This window comes from Rana temporaria, chromosome 2, assembly GCF_905171775.1.
Source record: "Rana temporaria chromosome 2, aRanTem1.1, whole genome shotgun sequence".
Classification (NCBI taxonomy): Eukaryota; Metazoa; Chordata; class Amphibia; order Anura; family Ranidae; genus Rana; species Rana temporaria.
The window spans coordinates 350,936,973-350,958,387 of NC_053490.1; the positions used below are offsets into that span (position 1 = coordinate 350,936,973).

Consider the following 21,415-nt stretch of genomic DNA (forward strand, 5'->3'; position numbering starts at 1 on the left):
TACATTAAATGTGATATTAAAGGAGAAAACTTACCCTCATATAGTCGTCCTGCAGAACCTGTATTATAGCAGAACAGGTATCTGGAATTATAAGGCCCAGAGCCTGGGGGGAGATGCTCGTTGTAAACTTCAAGTCCTGAAGGCTTCTCCTAGTTGTCAGATAGCGTAACTTGGCAACTAGCCTCTGCTCAGCACTGATGGCTTCCCGCATAACGGTGTTCTGCCTGGTGATATATGGCGACACCAAAGCCAAGAGGTGCTGGAATACGGGGTCGGACATCCTCAGGAAATTCCTGTAGTCATCAGGATTATTCTCCTGGATCTCCCGCAGCAGAGGCATATGAGAGAATTGTCAGATAGCGTAACTTGGCAACTAGCCTCTGCTCAGCACTGATGGCTTCCCGCATAACGGTGTTCTGCCTGGTGATATATGGCGACACCAAAGCCAAGAGGTGCTGGAATACGGGGTCAGACATCCTCAGGAAATTCCTGTAGTCATCAGGATTATTCTCCTGGATCTCTCGCAGCAGAGGCATATGAGAGAATTGGTTCCTATGGAGCAACCAATTCTTGGTCCATGAACGCCTCCTCACCCTGTTCATGGACTCGTCTAGGTCTACAACAATAAGACCAAGACACATCGACTGCATAACACGAACTCGATGACGAGCAGGTGCCTGCAACATGGCTAGAAACGAGCGACTAATCAGAACGAACGCACTAAACAGACCACTGAAGAACGGCAAGTCCTATGAAGAACGACCTGAAAACCAGAAACGAGCGGAAAGGAACGCACTGTAAAACAAACACGACCTGACCACACATCCTGAAAGACAATATACGAACCCACAAGCACAAACTGAACGGCAGAAAACGATCTGAAAGCATGAAGACTGAAAAGTGCGAATCGTCGCTCACCAAACTTTTACTAACACGCGGCAACACAAGATTGGCAAAAGCAGCCCCAAGGGTGGCGCCAATGGAATCAAACTTCCCCTTTATAGTACCGTCGTACGTGTTGAACGTCGCCGCGTTTAAGAACAACAAGATTTTGTCTTGACAGTGTGTACGCAAAGAAAGCTTGTCAAGTTTCTCGATGTGTCTTTTACGACGAGTTCCTCGGTCGTGTGTACGAGGCCATAGTCTTAAAAAGGGCCTGGGATGCGGCAATGGCCAACTTAAAGCCAGCACTAGCTACAACATGTGTCGCTAGGAATCTAGAATTCTGGTTATCACAATTACAAGAACATTTGACAGGTACCCCAAGAGGGGAGCTTCTGAAATCCTTCCCTGTGCTGTCTAAGGCAACAGGATTTATATCTGACACCTCAACAGAATCCATAAAGTTGGCAGCTAGGCCTGCGGGACTCTCAGAAGCAGCCAGGTCAGTCTGGATGAAAATGGGGGGGGGGGGATAAAAACAATTGAAACAAAAAGCTGGGGGGGGGTGGCTTCCAAGATGAGCTTGTGCAGTCATTCCTTTACTGGAGACTTAGTCTTTGGTCCAAATTGGGCACCGCCTTAGAAAGAACAGCGGATAAAAATAAATTTTCCCCACGAAAAAGAAACTTTCAAAAAAAATATTCCGTCCCTCAAAAGCGCCTCCAAAGACGGATAATGAGTTCAGACCAAAGAAACATTGGTCAGGTCAATAAGGGAAAGGAGGTATACTTTTTAACCGCCTCAGTCAGAACCCCAAGCCACACTGACTTTAGGAAAAAGAGTGAATACCCTGCGCTGCCAGTATTAGTTGAATGGTAGCTGCTAACACGGCTCGTATGAGAAAAGCAGAGAGATCAAAAAGGTGGTAAATGTGTAGCGCTTAAAGTGACTATCACTGATGACAATCAAAATACCAAAACACACAAAACAATAATGAATGAATTGTGTAGCAAAAATTAATAAGAGTCCCTTTTTCCAAAGGAACAAACACTGTGTTGCTGACACATGATACAAAGTGAGCTAATTAACCTATTAATTAGTGACAAAACATGAAAATAATATGATCAACTGCTGTTGAATGCAATAGTTCACATACACCATGAAGGCAACCAAACGAATGAGTAAAAAAAATAAGTCTCTTTCCTTTGGAAACAAACAATGTGCTGCTAGCACGTGATGCAGGGTGAACTGTTAACCCATAGGATAATAATAAAACATAAACTGGTATGATCAACTGCTATTGGATGAAGAAAGTTTGCATATATCAAAGAACAGTCAATCAAGTGAATGAGTGAATGGATAAAATAATGGGTGACTTCTCCAATGTGCTATTCCCACCACCGAAAGCAATGCAGGCTCACCGGAACCCGATGACTTAAGGTGACATATGCCACCGAAAGTCAGGGAAGGCTTAAAATGACTGATGTCATAAAGGATCCTTGGCAGGGCGACACGTTAGCCGGTCATCAAATCCTCTGTGGGATGGGTGAATGGAGACAAACTGGGAGCTGCGCTGGAAGTGCGATCCCCAAATGGATGTTCTCACAATATGTCAATGGTATAAAAGATAAGAGAAAGAAGTGGCCACATAGCGTAATCCTGTTTGTAGAAAAATATAAAATATTTATTTGCAGCTGTCAAACTTACATTTGGCTGAGAAAAAAACGCTTGTATACAAGTGGGGCAGCAGTGGAGCCCTCCCGACTCGTTTCGTGGTCAAAGCACTTCGTCTGACTTTAGGCTCTTGGTGGGGGACTAATGGGGTTTCGCCCACAATGGGAGAGGATAACCTCAAACGATTTTGTGTTGAACATCATAAGGAGGGGGGGGTTATGCCCTGGAATTTCACAAAGATCCACCCTCCAAATTTCTTGTTACAAAACTTCAAAAAGCCAGGGCCTTACCCTTACTGATCGGGGAGATGGTACATCAAGCTGTATTGATACCATTCCCAGTTCAGAAAAGGGGGGACGTTTTTTTTTTTTTTTGCATGTGTTTGTAAAAAAAAAAGGCATCTGGAAAGTTCATACTAATTATGAACCTCTGGCCCCTGAACTTATTCATCTGATAAGAAAAATTTCATATGGAGTCCATTTATTCGGAAAAAAAAATCTTCTGCAGAAAAGTTTTTATGGCAACTTTCTACATATTCCAATAAAGAAGGAATGTCAAAAATGTCTTCGTCTTGCAATTCAAATCGAAAACGATTTATCACTTCCAGTGCAGGGCACTTCCCTTCGGACTGCCGTCACCCCCGAGAATTTTCACCAAAGTTCTCCCGAAGCACTAGTTCCTCTAAAACTTCAGTCCATCTCGATCATACCATATTTGGACGATCTACTCCTCATGGCCCACTCAGAGAAGCAGCTTCATCCAGGATTTGGAGATGACACAACTCGGCTTACAACTTTTGGGGTGGATAATAAATCAAGAAAAATCCAAACCCAGCCCAACAGACTTTTTTTTTAACCTTTTAGTGCTGCCGGAAGAGAAGATATCCAACCTAAAACGGAGGATGTCTTGCCTTCAAACCAGTCGCAGCTACACAGTAAGATAAGTGATGTCCGCATTAGGCCTTATGACGGCATCAATACCAGCCGTACAATGGTCCCACTTCCACCAAAGAAGCCCACAGAGGTTTCTGTTGGAGGAACTAAAAGACAAAGACCTAGAAGCGTACATGACGATCCCCACCAGTGTAAAGCGATCTCTATGGAGGTGAAAGAACAAGGAGAACCTACACAAAAGGGTACATTGGATACTACCCATCACATCCATACTGACACCAAACTCCAACTGCTGGCGTCTGTGGAGCCCATCTCAACTTATGTTGGGCCCAAGACAAGTGGACTCCAGAGGAGAAAGAGTTCTCTTCCAACTGGAAAGAGCTGACAGCTATTTTCAGAGCCTTACTAGTTTTTCAGGAAACAGTTCAGGGTCAGCACCTTCAGGTCTGTTCCGACAATACGACGGCTGTAGCATATAACAACAAACAGGGGGGTACCTGGAGTCCCTGGCTGATGTTGACAGCCAAGTACATTTTTCATTGGGCAGAAAACATCCTAAAATCCATCTCTGCGTAGCATCTGAAGGGGGAGCAGAATTCTACTGCAGACAACAAGTTTCAAATCAAGAATGGTCCTTGCATCCAGAAGTATTTGACCACATAGTGGCTTACTGGGGGAAACCAGAGGTGGATCTTTTTGCAACCAAGAAAAATCCAAAAGTTCCAAATCTTTTTCGCTATGCCCAGGAGATCAACCTATGGCAGTGGACGCTCTTCTGAACACCTGGATCTTCAACCTGGCCTATGCATTTCCACCCCTCCACCTCATTCCGAGGGTTTTAGCAAAATGTCTAGTAGAAGAGACACGTTTTAATCTTGGTAGCGCCATTCTGGCCCAAGAGACCGTGGTTTACAACACTTCTAAAACTAGCAGATCAACCTCCTCTGAGGCTACCCCTCAGACAGGACCTTCTTTCACAGGGACCTCTACTGCATCCACAAACCGCCACACTAAAACTATCAACGTTGCTACTGAGGAAGAAATTTACAGGAACAAGGGTCTTATCAGAGAGGGTTATTCGGACCTTACTTTAGAGTCGAAAACCAGTAACCCAAGCGGTCTATGGCAAAATCTGGAAAAAGTTTAACGCCTGGTTAGATAGTAGAGGTGAGGAAAACAAGAATACGAGTATCCTTGAAGAAATTCTAGAAGGGATACTGTAGATCGGGGGTTAGCGCCTAGTACAATTAAGGTACAGGTTGCTGCCTTTAGTGTGTACCTAGAAAAGCGTTTACAGGAAAATTCACTTATTGCACAGTTCTGTAAAGCAGTCACAAGATACAGACCAGTCCAGATTAACAATACACCAACCTGGGACCTATCCCTTGTCCTCAGAGCTTTTTTGGGGGGCGCCATGCGAACCAATCTCTGAGGCCTCTTTTAAGTTTGCTCACGCTTAAGACGAGCTCCTAGTTGAGATCAATTCAGCCTGTAGGGTGAGTGAAATACAAGCTCTTTCCGTCAGAGAGCCCTTTCTCCAAATCTTGGACGATAGTCACCCTAAAGACACCTAATAGTCACCCTAAAGACAAGAATCCTGGGTTTCTGCCAAAGGTGGCATCTAAATTTCACAAGCCCCAGGACAAGTCCTACCCACAAAATGCCTCAAAATGCCTCAAGCGACAAAATGCCTCAAGCGACAAAGAAAAGCAATTTAATTTGCTAGATGTGAGACGATGTATTCTAGGGTATTTTGAAGTAAGCAAGACATTTAGCAGTGTGGATTTACTTTTTTATCCTGTTCTCCGTAACACGTCAAGGTAAAAAAGCCTCAAAAGTCACTTAAGCTAGATGGAGATCCTCCTGGGGGTATTAAAGCTCACTCCACAAGAGCACTCTTGGCGCCTGGGCGGAAAAGGCTGGTACCACCCCAGAGCAGATTTGTAAAGCAACCACATGGTCAAGCTTTTTCACCTTTTACAAGGCTTTATCGACTAGACCTACTGTCTAGTCAGGACCAGGCTTTTGGGAGGAAGGTCCTCCAAACTGTGGTCACCCCCCCCCCCCCGATCTGGTGTGTACTTGGGGATCCTTTCAAGGGCTGTCCTGAAAGACTAGGAAAAACTGGAGTTAGACTTACTGGTAACTCTATTTCCATTGGTCTTCAAGGACGGCACGATCCCACCCTTGAATTTAGTTGGTGAATTGATATTACCTGTTCTGATTATGTTTTTCAGTTCCATCCTTCCATTTTTGGTGATGACTGGCCATGGACCTGAGGGGACCGCCTTTTGAACTGTATGGCAATGTGTTTCCTGCGGTAATGGGAGGAGCTCCATCTCTCAAGGGCTGTCCTGGAAGACTACTGGAAATGGAGTTACAAGTAAGTCTTACTCCGTTTTATTTTTATTTTTTTTAATCACTTGTGACAAATAAAATATTCAATGGGCTCAACAAGCCTCTCAGAAATTTCCTTGGGGTGTCTACTTTTAAATAATAGGGTCATTTGGGGGTTTTGTTACTGCACCTTTTAGCACCTCAAGAAATGAGATCAGCTGTCATAAACTAAAAGCTGCCTAAATTCCAGAAAATGTACCATAGTTTGTAGACGCTATAACTTTTGTGCAAACCAATAAATATATGCTGCTTGATTTTTTTTTTTACCCATGACATGTGGCTGAATACATTTTGGTGTAAATGTATGACTTAAATTTAGTTTGTTCGATTTTTCTTTTTATAACAAAAAGTAGAAAATATCATTTTCTTTCAAAATTTTCGTTTTTTTTTCGTTTTATATCGCAAAAAATAAAAATCTAAGATGTGATCAAATACCACCAATCTATTGTATCCTAACAATCACCCAACTGTTGGAGGTACAAGATAGAGCCCACAAGCAAACTAAACTGGGGTCTTTCTCCTGCAGTGCCCCCCTAGTATCAGAAATGCATATTTCTCTGGTTTGAGGACTGCATTGAGAAGTACAGTGTTACTTGAACTGTATTCCAGGATTTCTTTGTCTCCAGCTGAGAGAACATTCAATAATTTTAGGACTTTACATAAAGTCACAGAAATCTTTCATTAAAGTTTTCATGTTGTACAGTTTAACTGCTTGCCGCCCAGCCACAGCAGTTATACGGCGGCAGGTCGGCTCTGCTGGGCGAGATCATGTAGCTATACGTCATCTCTACCAGCAGCCAATAGGGGCGCCCCCCGCTTGTCCCTGATCCTGGTGTGCGCGGTCCTGTCAGTGGAGGAATGCCTGATCTTCTGTTCATACAATGTATGAACAGCGATCGGTCATTTCCCCCAGTCAGTCCACCCCCCTTCAGTTAGAACACACCCAGGGAACATACTTAACCCCTTCCTCGCCCCCTAGTGTTAACCCCTTCCCTGCCAGTGGCATTTTTATAGTAATCAATGCATTTTTATAGCACTGATCGCTATAAAAATGCCAATGGTCCCAAAAATGTGTCCGAAGTGTCCGCCATAATGTCGCAGAACTGAAAAAAAAACGCTGATCGCCGCTATTAGTAGTAAAAAATATATATTCATAAAAATGCCATAAAACTATCCCCTATTTTGTAAACGCTATAACTTTTGGCAAACAATCAATAAACGCTTATTGCTTTTTTTTTAATGAAAAATATATGTAGAAGAATACGTATTGGCGTAAACTGAGGGAAAACGTTTTTTTAATATATTTTTGGGGATATTTATTTTAGCAAAAAGTAAAAAAAAATCTATTTTTTTTCTTCAAAATTGTCACTCTATTTTTGTTTATAGCACAAAAAATAAAAACCGCAGAGGTGATCAAATACCACCAAAAGAAAGCTCTATTTGTGGGAAAAAAATGGCGCCAATTTTGTTTGGGAGCCATGTCACACGACCGCGCAATTGTCAGTTAAAGTGACGCAGTGCCGAATCGCAAAAAGTGGCCCGGTCATTGACCAGCAATATGGTCCGGGGCTGAAGTGGTTAAATAACATGTCATACATATGTTTATCATTATAATGGAACATATTCCACACTTATCTCTATCCAGAACTCAAGTGGTTATGGATAAAAAAACATTCATAAAAGTGTTTAATAGAGCTGATCATATAAGGTTAGTATTACGCCTCATTTAATGCGGCAAAATTATTAATACCTAGACTATGGAAACAGGAAAAAAGCCAACTATTCTTGAATGGAAGAGAGAAGTGAATTTAATTATGGAGGCAGAGAGATGGATTTCTAGGGTTAAAGATAAAAAAGATAAGTTTAGAGAAAAATGGTCAGAATGGGAACAACGCTCACTAGAGTTTGAATAATATAAGGAGCTGCAGGAAAATGTAAGTGAAAAGCCTGTGGGGGAGAGGGGTGGAGATTTTTTTTTTGTCCTCTTAGCTCTCAATATGAATGCTCGTGCGGCACTGCCCCTAACCCCCACCTGTATAGGTATAAGAAAAGGGGGGGCACTGAGGGTGGGGATATTTTTCCCTTTTTTCTTCTTCCATATTTGCATATTAAATTATATATTGATACTGCTTACTAAATGTATTTCTTTCTTCTACAGAAAAAGCGCAGTACAATACCTTGCTTTTGGGAAAACCAGATTTCTGGCTGTCAGAAAGGAAATTGTGCCTTTCACCACACTAAAGGTCGATATGTAGATGGTGTATACATATCTCCCAGTAAAAGTAAGTAGCTCTTTTTAGATCTTTAGAGTCTTGCACAGCAAATAATTGGCATGTTGATCTGTGCTGCACTACTTGCTGTCAGCAAACATTAGGGGGGGGGGGGGACACACACATTAGACCACTCTGCCACTGGAGATTTGACATCAAGAAAGCAGGAGGCTTGGCTGCTCCTCATACGCTATATACCTTCTTGCATAGCCAGCCAGAGTTTGTTCAACTCATTGTCCTAAGTAGTTGGAAAAAAATATAAAAGTGCATTCAAACACTGTGACTGTTTTGGAATAAAAAAAAATTATAATTGATTTAGATATAAAACAAAATCAGCAAAATCATTTCATGCCTGGTGATAGAATCAAACCCACAGTTTATTTTATTCAAACTCTGGATCATGAGATGTTAACGCCTCTCTGCACTTGCTGCTACTCCTCAGAGGATCAGGGAAATCTTCAGCCGACAGAAACAGAGGGCGGGGCCAAGGGTGCCCCCATTGCAAACTGCTTACTCTGGGGGCACTCGACAGGAGGGATTTTTTTTTTTTAAATACTGTTTTTTTTTATCCTTTTCAGAAGTTATCACATTCCCTCTGTTCTCCGCTGCATAAAAGCTGCGGGAGGAGAAACAGCAATACACTGAGCTTCCCAGTAAAAGGCTGTGCAGGGGGGACATTTTCAGAACAAATCTAATCATTGGAGGAGAGCAGATTGTGTTCGCAACACAGCTCGAAAACTGACCACGGTGTGTTCACCTGCTAGAGCCGACCATATGGTTTGAATCTCAGCAAGTTCAGCAGGGACCGGCCAAGATTCAAACCATCTACAGGGCATGCTGATTGTACCCAAGTCGTTCTTTTTATTGACTTGGGTACAACCAGGGTCGACGGAAGAAAAAGGCGGCTGGCCATCTTAGGGCGCCAAGAGGGGGCGCCAAATATGAGGATTCCTCAAGACATGCTTATGCTATAAACAATCACCTCCCACACCCAACAGGGTATCCGAAGTCTGTCACAGTGGCGGCGGCTGTGTGGAGGAGCACAGTGCCATAGATGCTGTTCTGCCTGTCTCCTACTCCTGATCTGGTAAATCCCAGACCACAAAGAGCCCATGAACAATGCAGGGGGAGATCTTTGGACAGATTTACCGCCCGCACAGTGGGAGCAGTCTGGGGGAGGAGGATGATGAGGAACCTTCACTTTAACCCGATGCTGACAAGGATACAAGGATGTCGGACTAAGCTCAGCGACCATTTTGAGGAGCTGAAGCTTGAATTTTTCCTTCCTGAAGCATGATGTGCTGAAGGTCAAGGAGAAGGCTAAGGCTGTGGACAAACGTATTGCTTCCCTGGAGGATATTGTTGTGATATTATTATTTTTTTTTTACCTGAATTGGTTTTCCTTATGGACAATGTGTGTAGTGTGCTTAAAATTCTGTCAATGCAGTGTTGTTTATTTCTCCTGTCGGGTGAGTCTCTGTCGGGGAGGGAACACTGGTGCCTTGGCTCTTTTCCTCCAATGTCAGTGGGGGTGTGCAGGTCCGTTACTGTCTGCTTCATGGCCAACGGAGATGAAGGTAAATCTTAGAGTGGTGTCCTGGAATGTTTGGGGCCTTAATGCCAAATGTAAACTCTCCTTGGTCTTTGATTACCATAAGAAGTATAAACCACACTTAATCTTACTGCACAGAGATTAGCTAGAGCTAATCATGCTAGTTTTTGTTTGTATGCTAGGGGAGTATCCACATTGGTTACACAAGCAATGCCCGTATTTATAAATGTGATTAAAACTGTTATTGGGGGTAGATATGTTGTCTTGGTGATTAGAGTGATGAATAAGTTCCTGACATTTGTAAATTTATATGTACCTCCTCCCTTCTGGATGATATGCTAAAAGCAATTTATGAGATAGCAGAAGGGAAGCTTTTTCATTCTGGGAGATTTCAATGTGGTCACAGACTCGGCTATGGATAGATTGAGTGCACCACTGGGAGCACCGGTCCCCTTGGTGGGATGGTTGTCTACCTATGGCTTCCGGCATGTTTGACCTTCTCAATACCCAGATGCTAAGGAATATTCTTGTTACTCTGAAACGCCTAAGTCACTATCCAGAATAGACACTGTCCTTGCTGAAGAGGAGGGTCTGGAGTTAGTGTGGAAGATTGTATACTTGCCCAGGGTGCTCTCAGACCACTCTCCCATTATGCTGGATCTTAAACTTGGGGCTAAGCCTGAGATTCGTCACTGGCGTATCGAAGCTAGTTGGTTTCAGGAGGAATCTGTCAAGATAAAATATACACAGGCCATTAATCTCTTTTGGGTTGAAAATGGGGCCACCGTGTTTCCTCTCCTTCAATAGGAGGCTTTTCAAACTACTTTGAGAGGTGTGTTTGTCAGAAGTGAGTGGGTTCAAACTGAAACAGTCCTCAACGTTAAAGGACAAGGAGACAAAGTGTTAACATGCTCAGATGTTAATGGGCCCTAAAGCAAAGTGGGGCTGTGATGTGAAGGGGTGATGTAATGTAAAAGGAGGCTGTATTGTAAAGGGGAGGGGGGGAATGCTGTGGTATAAAGAAGGGGGGTTCTGCAATGCTGTGGTGTAAATAGGAGACTGTAATATGAGAGGCTCTTTATACAGTATAAAGGGTGGGGAGGGGCTGTGAGATTAAAGATCTGAGTCCTAGCACAAATATGAGACTCTGTCCCCTGCGGGAAAAAAAATGACTGACCGGACCTCTGGATTTTAATTCCATACTCCTGCTGAATGCAAACAGGTGCAGATGGCGGCAGTGGCTATGGGATCCGCTTAATGGAGCAGTTATATGTAATGTGAGCTTCCAACTGACCCTGGACGCAGCCGATGTGCTTCTAGGGTTGACATTTCTGTGGAATTAACATTTTATATATTTATTTGTTGCCTGCAGTTTTATATGGCCAGTTTGTGGCAATAGCACAGTGTCTGCTGCTCCTCTCTGTCAATCCCCTCACTGGCTTCCGCTCACCCAACAAATTAAATTAAAAATAACTACTTATAAAGCCCTCCACAATTTAGCCCCCAGCTACATCACTAGTCTAGTCTCAAAATACAAACCTAACTGTTCTCTTTGTTTCTCTCAAGACCTCCTGCTCTCCAGTTCTCCTGTCACCTCCTCCCATGCTCGTCTCCAGGACTTTTCCAGAGCCTCTCCAACCCCATGGAACTCCTTGCCCCAATCTGTTTATCACCTACTCTATTAGCTTTTAGACGATCCCTGAAAACCCTCCTCTTCAGCCAAGTCTATCCTACCCACACCTAACTATTTTAATTTTCTCCTATAATCAACTGATCCCCCAGAGTTATTACCCTTTTGTATCACTTGACCCTCTCTTCTAGATTGTAAGCTCTAATGAGCAGGGCCCTCTGGTTCCTCCTGTATTGAATTGTAACTCTGTCTGGCCTCATGTTGTAAAGCCTTGGTCAAAATGTTGGCCCTGTATAATAAATAATATAGTAGACTAGACTTCTTCCTAGATTATATCTCCCAATCCCTATTGGATACCCATTGGATACCCCACTCCAAGCCCCTATGGGCCATCTTCTTTGGTCTGATCATGTCAATGTTCGCTTGACAAAAGCACGCCCACCGACTGCCCCCAGACATGCGTCCTGGCGCCTTAACGACAGCCTACTGAGAGACTCGGAATGTGTGGCTGAGGTTACCAAAATCGTTCAAAACTGTGTGTACGAGCCCAAAAATCAGATCACTGTGGTTACAAGTGGGAGGGCGTTCTGGCTGGGGTCTCGGACTTTCTCCCCCCACTTAACCCTGCCATGGCTATACTATCCGTGGGCATTGATGTAGTTCCAAAATCCCAGGTAACAGTGGTCTCACACATTCTACTAGCTACACGTCTGGTAATTCTTAGACATTGGAAGAATATAGCTCCTCCCACCTTGGCGGAAATCATAAACATGGTAAATACCCACGGTACTTACGAAATTCTCCACGCCTCGGCACTGGGGAAATTTGAGAAGATGACCAATCTATGGGCTCCGTGGCACAATATATGTGGTGGCAAATAATCTAGTTTGAATGACTTATAATATGGAGTGGCGGTGAGTCTAGGCCAGCTAGGGCATCCAAATTTGTTAGTGGTGTTGATGTTAATGGACAACAGTTTTCTGTCCTGTTTTTTTTTTCAACACTACTCTGTTACTTTTTCTTTTTTTTTTCTTTTCCTCTTTCTCTGTTCACGTTTCTTTCTTCTCTTCGACTATTTGGTACAATCTCATCCTTGTCACAGTATATACATTCAGATATCTGTCACCGGAGGGGGAGACCTGGGCGGTGCATAGGGGGGCATAATTAATACTCCCTATCAATGAAGCTGGCTACCGCGACCATAGTGAGGGATCGCAAGGGGCTAGCTATCACTACTCACCCCTGTGCAGACGCCTGGAGCTTCCACCCAACTCTGGTTCGCATCACACTGTGAATTGTATTGACATGATTTGTTGCAAAAGGTGTTAATGCCTATTGATACCTCCTATACTAATGGAACATGACACTACAGTTCTTTGAATCTTATGTAAATGCATACCTATATATTTTATGTCGAATGTACTATTCTTTAATGGAAAATTCAATAAAAACTATTGAAATATAAAAAAAAAAAAAAAAAAAAAACTGTGTGTACGAGCATTCCTTGGACACTACTACCCCTCTCACACAATGGGAAGCCCTGAAATGTGTTGTCAGAGGCGCTCTTATCCAACATGGTTCCCGCCTGAAAGACCAAAATTCGTCGCTTACTTTCCGCCATAGCAGATCTTGAATGCCTTCATAAACAGAATCTGCAACCCTCCACCTATGTTACCTTGTCCAATGCCAGACGAGACTTGCTTCAACTACTGTGTTTCCCCGAAAATAAATCAGCCTGGGTCTTATATTAATTTTGGCAACAAAAAACCCAGAAGGGCTTATTTTCAGGGTAGGTCTTACCATATAATGTGCTGTTTTCGTTTCCTTCCTGCCTGTCAGAAATCCCCATTTAAAAAAAAAGTTGAAATGTTTGTAAAATGCCAAAATCCTCTAACAGTAGCACCCAATACACAATGTGTGTGCCCCTGCAATTCATTGGTGACAAACTCCTCCGCTCTGCTCTCCTCCACCACTCCCAGTCACCAGCAGGGGGCCCTGCCTCCCCCTCCGCAGTGCTTGGAGTGGGAAAGAGAGCACACTGGCATGTGAAGAAAATAATATCTGTAGCATTTCAGTGCTTCAATTGTATGCATTGCATAAAGATTGAGTAAATACCTTTGTGGAAACTGGAGTATCTGTATGCACACAGTATGACATGTTGATTGATTAGAGGCTCTGCACTGAGACTACCGTACCTTCCGTGACCTGCCGAAGCGCTGCAGAGGGAGGGGGGCTGAGATCCCCCATCAACATCTGGGAGAAGAAGAGGAAACCAGCTGAGTGCCACTCTGTACCAAAGGCACCTGACACTGCTAGATCACAGAGAAACACACGGTACACTGCACACCACCGTAACAGAGGATTATAGGAGTACACATACACCTCAAACGGTGAGATTTTTGCTTTGGGGCATAACATATGACCAGGCTGCTTGCTGTCTGTGTGTCACAGTGGGCCGTGGCCGGCAGCCACTCCGTACTGCTCGGACGTGGGTCTGTCAGGAACGCGCCAAAAGTCCTCGCAGGGACAGGGAAAGTACTTTTTCCTCCTGTCTCGGGAGGATAGAACAGCTGGGCATTCCTGGGGGGTCGATTTTTTTCTCTCCCCGTCCCTTTCCTCTTCCCCATGAATTATTGGGCCTGCGGGGGGCTCCAGGTCCTGGCTGCGGGTGTGTCCGGGTCCGCTCTCTGGGTGGGTGGCCTGCCGCTTGGCGTTTTCGCGCCTTTCTCGTCCAGCTCAAAACATTTGGATGCCGTTTTGGTAGCGCTGGCGCCATTTTCTAGTTGCCTGGCTGCTGTGTTGATTTTTTGCATACAGCGCCGTTCACCTCAGAGAACACCCCAGACACACACTGTGTGCAGAGAGAGAGCGGACTGCGGTGCTGAGCAGTTCTTTTGCCTGGGTGGTGAGTTCCCTGGGTAACCCCTCAGTCACGAGTAGCAAGGAAGGCGGTCCTCTTTTTACACAAGTGCCTTGACTTAGTCCCTAAGGACTGTCAGTGGGTCAGCATGGCGTCCGAAGCTGGCGTTTCTTCCCCAGATATTCCGGTGGTAGCGACTGGTGTCCCTGCACCGGCCAGGGTGGAAGCGGTGTGTGGGCGTAAGGGGGGTAAAAACACCCCCTCCCCCACCATCTTATGGGGATAGGTCTGTTTCGGACTCGGGCCTGGCTGTTGCACGGGACCCCTGTTCTCATGGGTCAGAGACTGCTTAAAAACCCCTTTTTTTGTATCCAATAGGGATGGAGGCGTGTGTTTTTCATACGCCTCATTTAAAGTCCCAACCCCAGTTTTCTTTGAGACTGCTGACCAGGACCATTCGGACAATGAGGTGGACTCCATATCTGGGTCAGCACAGCACTATGCACTTGTTGGAGCACTTATCACCGCAGGCGGGAAACTCTTAAACTGGAGGATACGGCTGGGGCATCTGCTGAGGTGTTGGTCCCTTTTGGGTCCCACATGCCGACCCGCACTGCTAAGGTTTTTCCTTATGTGATTTATTTTGATAAGTTCATAGACAAGGAATGGGAGCGGCCGCAGAGGGCTTTTTAGGTTCCAAAAATGCATGGCGGTTTGTTACCCTTTTGAGGAGAGCCCTCTGAAAAAAGTGGGCATCTCCCCCGGTTGTGGACCCCCCGGTATCCCGGTTCATCTGAGTAACCACTATTCTGGTTGAGGGGACCCCTGCATTTAAGGACCCTGCAGATGTGTGATCCGAGGCGTTGGCCTGGTCCATATTTACTATGCTGGGGTCTGCATTAGGGCCAGTTTTAACTGCGGCTCTGGTGTCAGACACTTACAGAACAGCCAAAAAATGTTGCACCAGGAATTGAAAAAAACAGGTCGCCTGATTTGGCTAAAATGCGGGTCCACGGACCATTTGGAGCCTTGCTGGATGACATTATTAAAAATGTCACTGGGGGTAAGAGCACACTGCTCCCACACTCCAGAAAAGGTAAGGAGCCACGCTGTAGACCAGCACCCTCCTTTTCCACTCAGAAGCACTTAGTTTTTTTTTGTCAGCCCAGGCCCGCAGGTAAGCGTTTCCAGGCCAGCAAGGGGCCAGCTGAGGGACAAAAGCGTCCCTGGTTTCGCAAGCCAAACAAGCCTGCGAACAAATCTGCGCCAGCATGAAGGGGATGCCTTCACGAGTTTGCAGTTCGGTGGACCTTCCTGCTTTGCGACCAGTGGGTTTGCGAAGCGGTTTCATCAGGGTACAAGATCGTTTCTTTCTTGTCCACAAAACAGATTTTTTTCCCCTCAAACCTTCATCTTCCTCCGGCTTGTCGGAAAGGCCCTGTTTGGGGCACTGCAGGTCCTGCTGATGCGTGGGGTGATAGTATCTGTGCCGCCCCTGGAAAGGTTTCAGGGATTCTACTCCAATCTGTAGTCCCAAAAGAGGACTGGGTCCGTCCAATCCTGGACCTCAAGGCCCTCAACTTCCTTGTAAAATTACGAAGGTTCAGGTTGGAATCCGTTCACTCTGTAGTCACTGCACTCCATCCGGGGGATTTTTTGGCGTCCTTGGACGTCAAGGATGCATACTTGCATGTCCCCATATTTGTCGGGCATCAGAGTTTTCTGCGCCTTGCAGTCAAGAACGATCACTACCAATTTGTAGCTCTCCCTTTTGGCCTGTCGTTGGCACCAAGGGTTTTCACCAAGGTGCTCACCCCGATTCTGGCTCTGCCGAGACAGCAAGGAATTGCTTTCGGGTGCTACATGGACGACCTCCTTCTGAGAGCAGCTTCAGACTCCGAATTAAAGGAGGACGTGGCGATGCCAGTCAGACCCTTCAAGAATTTGGTTGGGTACTGAACCTGCAGAAGTCTGAAATCCTGGGCTTGATTCTGGACCCCTCAGAGGCAAGAGTTTTTTCTCCCTTTGGAAAAAATTGACTCTTCGTGCTGTGGTGTATCTGTTGGCATCCCGCAGGTGGTCGTCGCTGCACTTTTTTGCATGCGAGTCCTGGGTCTCATGGTAACCTCCTTCAAGGCGGTACCGTATGCTCAATTCCACACTCGAGTCTTGCAGAAGGCGATCCTGTCCAAATGGGGCAAGTCTCCGTTGTCCCTGGATTGTCAAATCCGTGTGAGCCTACTAGTCAGGGCTTCCCTGGTCTGGAGGATGAGATCTCTGGCCCTTCAGTCCTGAAAGTCTTTCCTTCCTTCCTTCCCTTTCACTGGACGGTGATCACGACGGACGCCAGCCTGACCGGTTGGGGGGGGGGATTTGGGGTGTTCATTCGACACAAGGTCGCTGGACACAGGAAGAATCCCGCCTGCCGATCAATGTGATGGAACTGCGGGCGATCAGGCAGTGCCTCTCCAGGTGGCGTATGTCAACCGTCAAGGAGGAACAAGTAGCTCGGCTGCAGCATCGGAGGTCACCTGCATCCTGAGGTGGGCAGAAAGGAGTGTGCCGGCTCTATTGGCTGTATACATTCCGGGCGTAAAAGACTGGCAAGCAGACTACCTAGGTCGCCAGACACTGGACCAAGGAGAATGGTCACTACACGTGGACTTGTTCCAACTCCTTGCCTGAGATGGGCCACGCCGGACATGGACCGCCTGGTATTGAGGTATTGAGGTTTGTGAGTGGAAAAGTGGGTGGTCTATTGCGCTACTGCGAGTGTTGAAATGTGAACCACGTGAATGAATGATGAATAAATGGAAACCAATTATTAAATCGATACGTGATAATATAAGTGAATACTAAAGCTGTTATATCTGCAGGTGCACAAAACCAATACCGTAGAAATATAAAAATAATAAGTATAGGTGTATTGCACATAATGGCTGAATGTCCAACACACTGTGACCAAAAGTGAAAAAATGGGCTAGGAGAGCCCAAAACGTAAAGGTGACTGTCCCACTGCAAACAATAAACACTGTATATAGAGTCTATGAATGGAATGGCAAATGGATAATCTTGAGAAGCAAATCAAATGGATGGATCATCTAGACAAGGTGTTTGAATCCGATAACTTATCTCCTATTGCCCTTACCTTCAACCAATGGTATTTGCGCATAGGGCAAATGATTCCTCCTTCTGTTGGGTCAGCACCGCCACTCCAGGATGAATTCCAATGATGTCCTGGAGCGTTGAAGGTCCTGGTATCCGTGTGTCCGTGTATCTCAGGGATGGAGCCAAAGGATGTGGTAAAGAGATAAATGCCACAATAGTGAAGGACGTTGTAAACGGTAGTAAAAATATTTATTCAATTCTTCATAAAAAGGGGTTTAAAATCGGCAATTCGTGCTACAGCATAGGATGTTGCGTGATGACAAGCCGACTTACTTCCGTTGGCCTCCGGCTGATTGCATAGGTCTCACTTCCTACGTCGTTACGTCACGGTCTCGTGACTTCTTCAGGGATGTTGATTGGCTGTACAGCCTGACCTTATATTGTAGGTAACCGGAAGTAAACACAGCGCCATGTTTTTGAAGTCCACAATAGGGACTTCAATACGGAGCTGGACAGAGCCATGAATGGGATAAATTCTAACTTTAAAAAAATACACATTCATCCTCAATGCTGTAATGTGACGGTGCACACATGTGCTAGCACAGGGTCACAAATTCATAGAGGAATATTCTAGGACCAGCCTATTGGATGCAAATGATTAAAATAGTATATTTAAAAATGCAAGTTGCATAATTAAAAAAGCAAGTTGCATAATTAAAAAAGGGGGGACACAGTGTTAGTTACATGAAAACAGGATAATCACTATCTGTATAGTGAATGGAGAAATGGTAAAAACTGAAACATCCACCACTATAAATAGAGTGGAATCTCCATATAGGTGCGGAACCTGCATTGGATGTCACATATAATTGGACTAACATGTGGATGATGGACTAGAGCGTTCTCATTCAGCCAAAGGCCAACAGATGACAGATAGTGATATATAAAGATTCAACAATAAATGGACAATATTGACATTGGACAATACAATATCTCCATGCATGTGTAGATAACTATCTCCCATATGTCCGTGTCTCCACTGGGTTTAATAAATAAAAGAAATCAAACTATGGTAAGAACCAGGAAATTATAATAGTGAAGATTATTCAAAAATTACTCAAAAAATTTTCAAAAAACAATTGAGATCAAAGTCCACGTTGAGGCCTGTAGGGGTTAATGTATTCAAAGTATGAATCCAACGGGATTCCGTTTGACTAATGGCCCTCACCATGTGACTGCCTCTCCAGGATGGTTTGTATTTTTCAATTCCCCAGAATTGTAATGTGCTGGGGTCTTTATTATGAAACTGTGCGAAATGTCGCAAAACATTATGTTTTGGGTGACCTTTTCTTATATTGCCGTACATGTTCTTCTATTCGCACTTTCAATGCTCTTTTTGTCCTACCCACATACTGTAAGTTAGTCGCATTGAAGTACATACATGACCCCTATTGTGTGGCACCCTATAAAATCCTTAATTTGATGGGTGTGACTGGTATTGGTACCCAAAAATTGTGTCCTTTTTTCCTTGGAATAGTCTTGCGTGTCTGCATGCATAGCAATTCCTACAGGGAAAAAAACCTTTACCATCAAAAAATGTATAGCTCAATTTGGGAGGGGGGGGGGGCAATGACTGATTTGTCTGATTTGTCTGATTTGAGAGTGTGAGCTCTTTTAAATACAATCTTTGGTCTAGTGGGAAGTATCTGTTTCAGATCTTTGTCGCTAAGTAATATATGCCAATGTCGTCGAATAAGTTTATTGAGATCCCTATGTTGGGTATTGTAGTCTAGTATGAGGCATGGTGCCGTTTCTCCTGTGTCAACCTTTTTAATCTTATTTTCCAGCATTGGTTTTCTCTCCAGATGTTGGATCTGTTCATTTATCCATGATCTGTCATATCCTTTCTTCAAACCTCCTGCCAATGAAACTGGCTTGTTCTTTAAAGTCCTCCTCCTTTGTGCAGTTTCTTTTTATTCTAATTAATTGGCCTTTAGGAATATTATATAGCCATGGTTTGAAGTGGCCGCTATCTACGGATAGATAGCTGTTAGTATTCACTGCTTTAAAGTGTGTTTTAGTGATTATTCTGTCTTCTTCAAGTGTGATATTCAGGTCTAGGAAATCCACCAATTTGTCATCAATCTTCCACACTAATTTGATATTTTTGCCATTGTCATTCAGCTTATTTAAATAATCTTCCAAACTTGATTTGCTGCCATTCCATACTATAATTACATCATCGATGTATCTTTTGTATAGTGTGAGTTCTGCTGGCATGTTGGTATACACCGCTAATTCTTCCCACTGGGCCATAAAGGCATTGGCAACACTCGGGGCGAATTTAGCGCCTATGGCTTGCTTATAGTATGCTTGGTCATGCCAGAAGTAGTTGTACTTTAAGCAGAATTCTAGGCATTTTATCAAGTATTTCCGCTGTTTACATATCACGTCACTGTGGTTTCGTAATAGCCACTTAGTGGCATGGCATGCGTCATGATGTCCTACTATCGTATAGAGTGACGTTACATCGGTGGTAGCCAATAGTGTCCGTTTCTCTAGTACTGGAGCGGATTCCATTAACTGAAGGACATGTTTAGTGTCCTTCAGGTACGCTTTGGTGTTTTGGACGGCTGGTTGAATGAAGTAATCAATGTACTGCCCCATCCTAGATATAAGCGATTCTATGCCATTAACGATGGGGCGTCCAGGTGGATTATCCTTGGTTTTGTGAATTTTAGGTACAGTATAAATCACTGGGATTCGACAGCATTCTGGTATGATGTGCTTGGCTTCTTTAGGATGTCTTTTTTAATCCCTAAATTGACCACTAGTTTTAATTGCTTTTTATATTTGTTAGTAGGATTCCCTAACAGTTTGACATACGTGTCCATATCTGACAGTTGTCTATTAATTTCTCCCAAGTATTGTTCCTTGGATTGGATGACTATAGCTCCGCCCTTATCTGCAGGGCGGATAACTATGTCATTTCTGGCTGTAAGGAGTTTGATGCCCTTTTTTATATGTATCGGGTCAAAACTCTTTTTGACTTCCAAAGATTCCAAATCCTCCAATACTAATCTTTTAAAAACCTCAATGTGATGGTTGTCAGAGACTTGGGGATTGAACGTCGAGTTGTTGCGTAATGTACTATGGTTCGAATTGGCAGTGGTTGTAGTGGGTTGGAATCTATCATTAAGGAAATACTTCTTCATATTTAATTTCCTTATGTATTTCCGGATCCTAATGTATGTGTCAAATTTGTTCACATTTTTGACTGGTGCATGCTTTAACCCCCTGTCAAGCACTGCCAATTCTTCATGGGTAAGTGGTATAGAGCTCAAGTTTACCACGTTCTCTCCACGTCTGGTCTTTTTCTTTAGTTTTCCCTTTCCAGCTCTGTTTCCCCTTTTGGTTCTGGACTTGATCTTGTCCCTGTTTCTTGTGTCCGTTTCCTGGGGGAGCGGTAAGATTCTTGCGGGTGTCTTCGAGGGGAGAGGTCCCTCCTCTCCCTGTCTAAAAAAGATTGTGGTTGCACATACTGGGGATAATCATAATAATGACGTGGGTCTTCCTGGTATTGTTCTTGGTAATGTCTTAATGGTTCATATCTGTTGTGAATAACTATTGGAGTCCTGTTAGGTGCTCCATAGTATTCAACTGTTTGTGGAGGCCCTCTAGAGTAATTGCCATATTGATCATGGCTATATGTAGATCCTCTATTGTATCCTCCATATTGTTCATGATTTGGACGTGGGGGTCCTCTATTGTCCCTCGGGTTTCTTTCATTGTTGTATGTATTAGCATGTTGACCATTATTATACGGTTTCTTGAATTGCTTTTTGTTAGGTTTCTTCCATTGTTTTTTAGGTGTATACACATGTTTTAGGTGGACACGTGTTGTCCATAATTATGTTGTTAATGTTGCACTCTAGTATTTTCCCGATTAGATTCCTGTTCTTCCCATCTGGGAGGGGCCCTTGTGTTGGACATCGTGGGATCTTGTATTGTAACCTCCCGTACTGGTGAAGATTGGGTAGAGCTGGGTTGTATTGGTTCTGTCTTTTGTTGCCATTTGAAGACATGTCCGGCTTTGTAATCAGCCACGTCCCTCAAACTTTTTTTATTTTCCGTTTTTTCAGCCACGTC

The 21,415-nt window shown here is 44.2% G+C and overlaps 1 protein-coding gene across 1 annotated transcript in view; it reads left to right on the plus strand.

Moving 5' to 3' along the window:
* ZC3H11A (zinc finger CCCH-type containing 11A) overlaps positions 1-21,415 on the plus strand; it is an 810,109-nt gene that overhangs the window by 215,454 nt on the left and 573,240 nt on the right. The window contains exon 4 of the mRNA XM_040337594.1: positions 8,005-8,128. Coding sequence (XP_040193528.1) covers positions 8,005-8,128 — 124 coding nt within the window. The remainder of the gene's footprint in view (positions 1-8,004; positions 8,129-21,415) is intronic.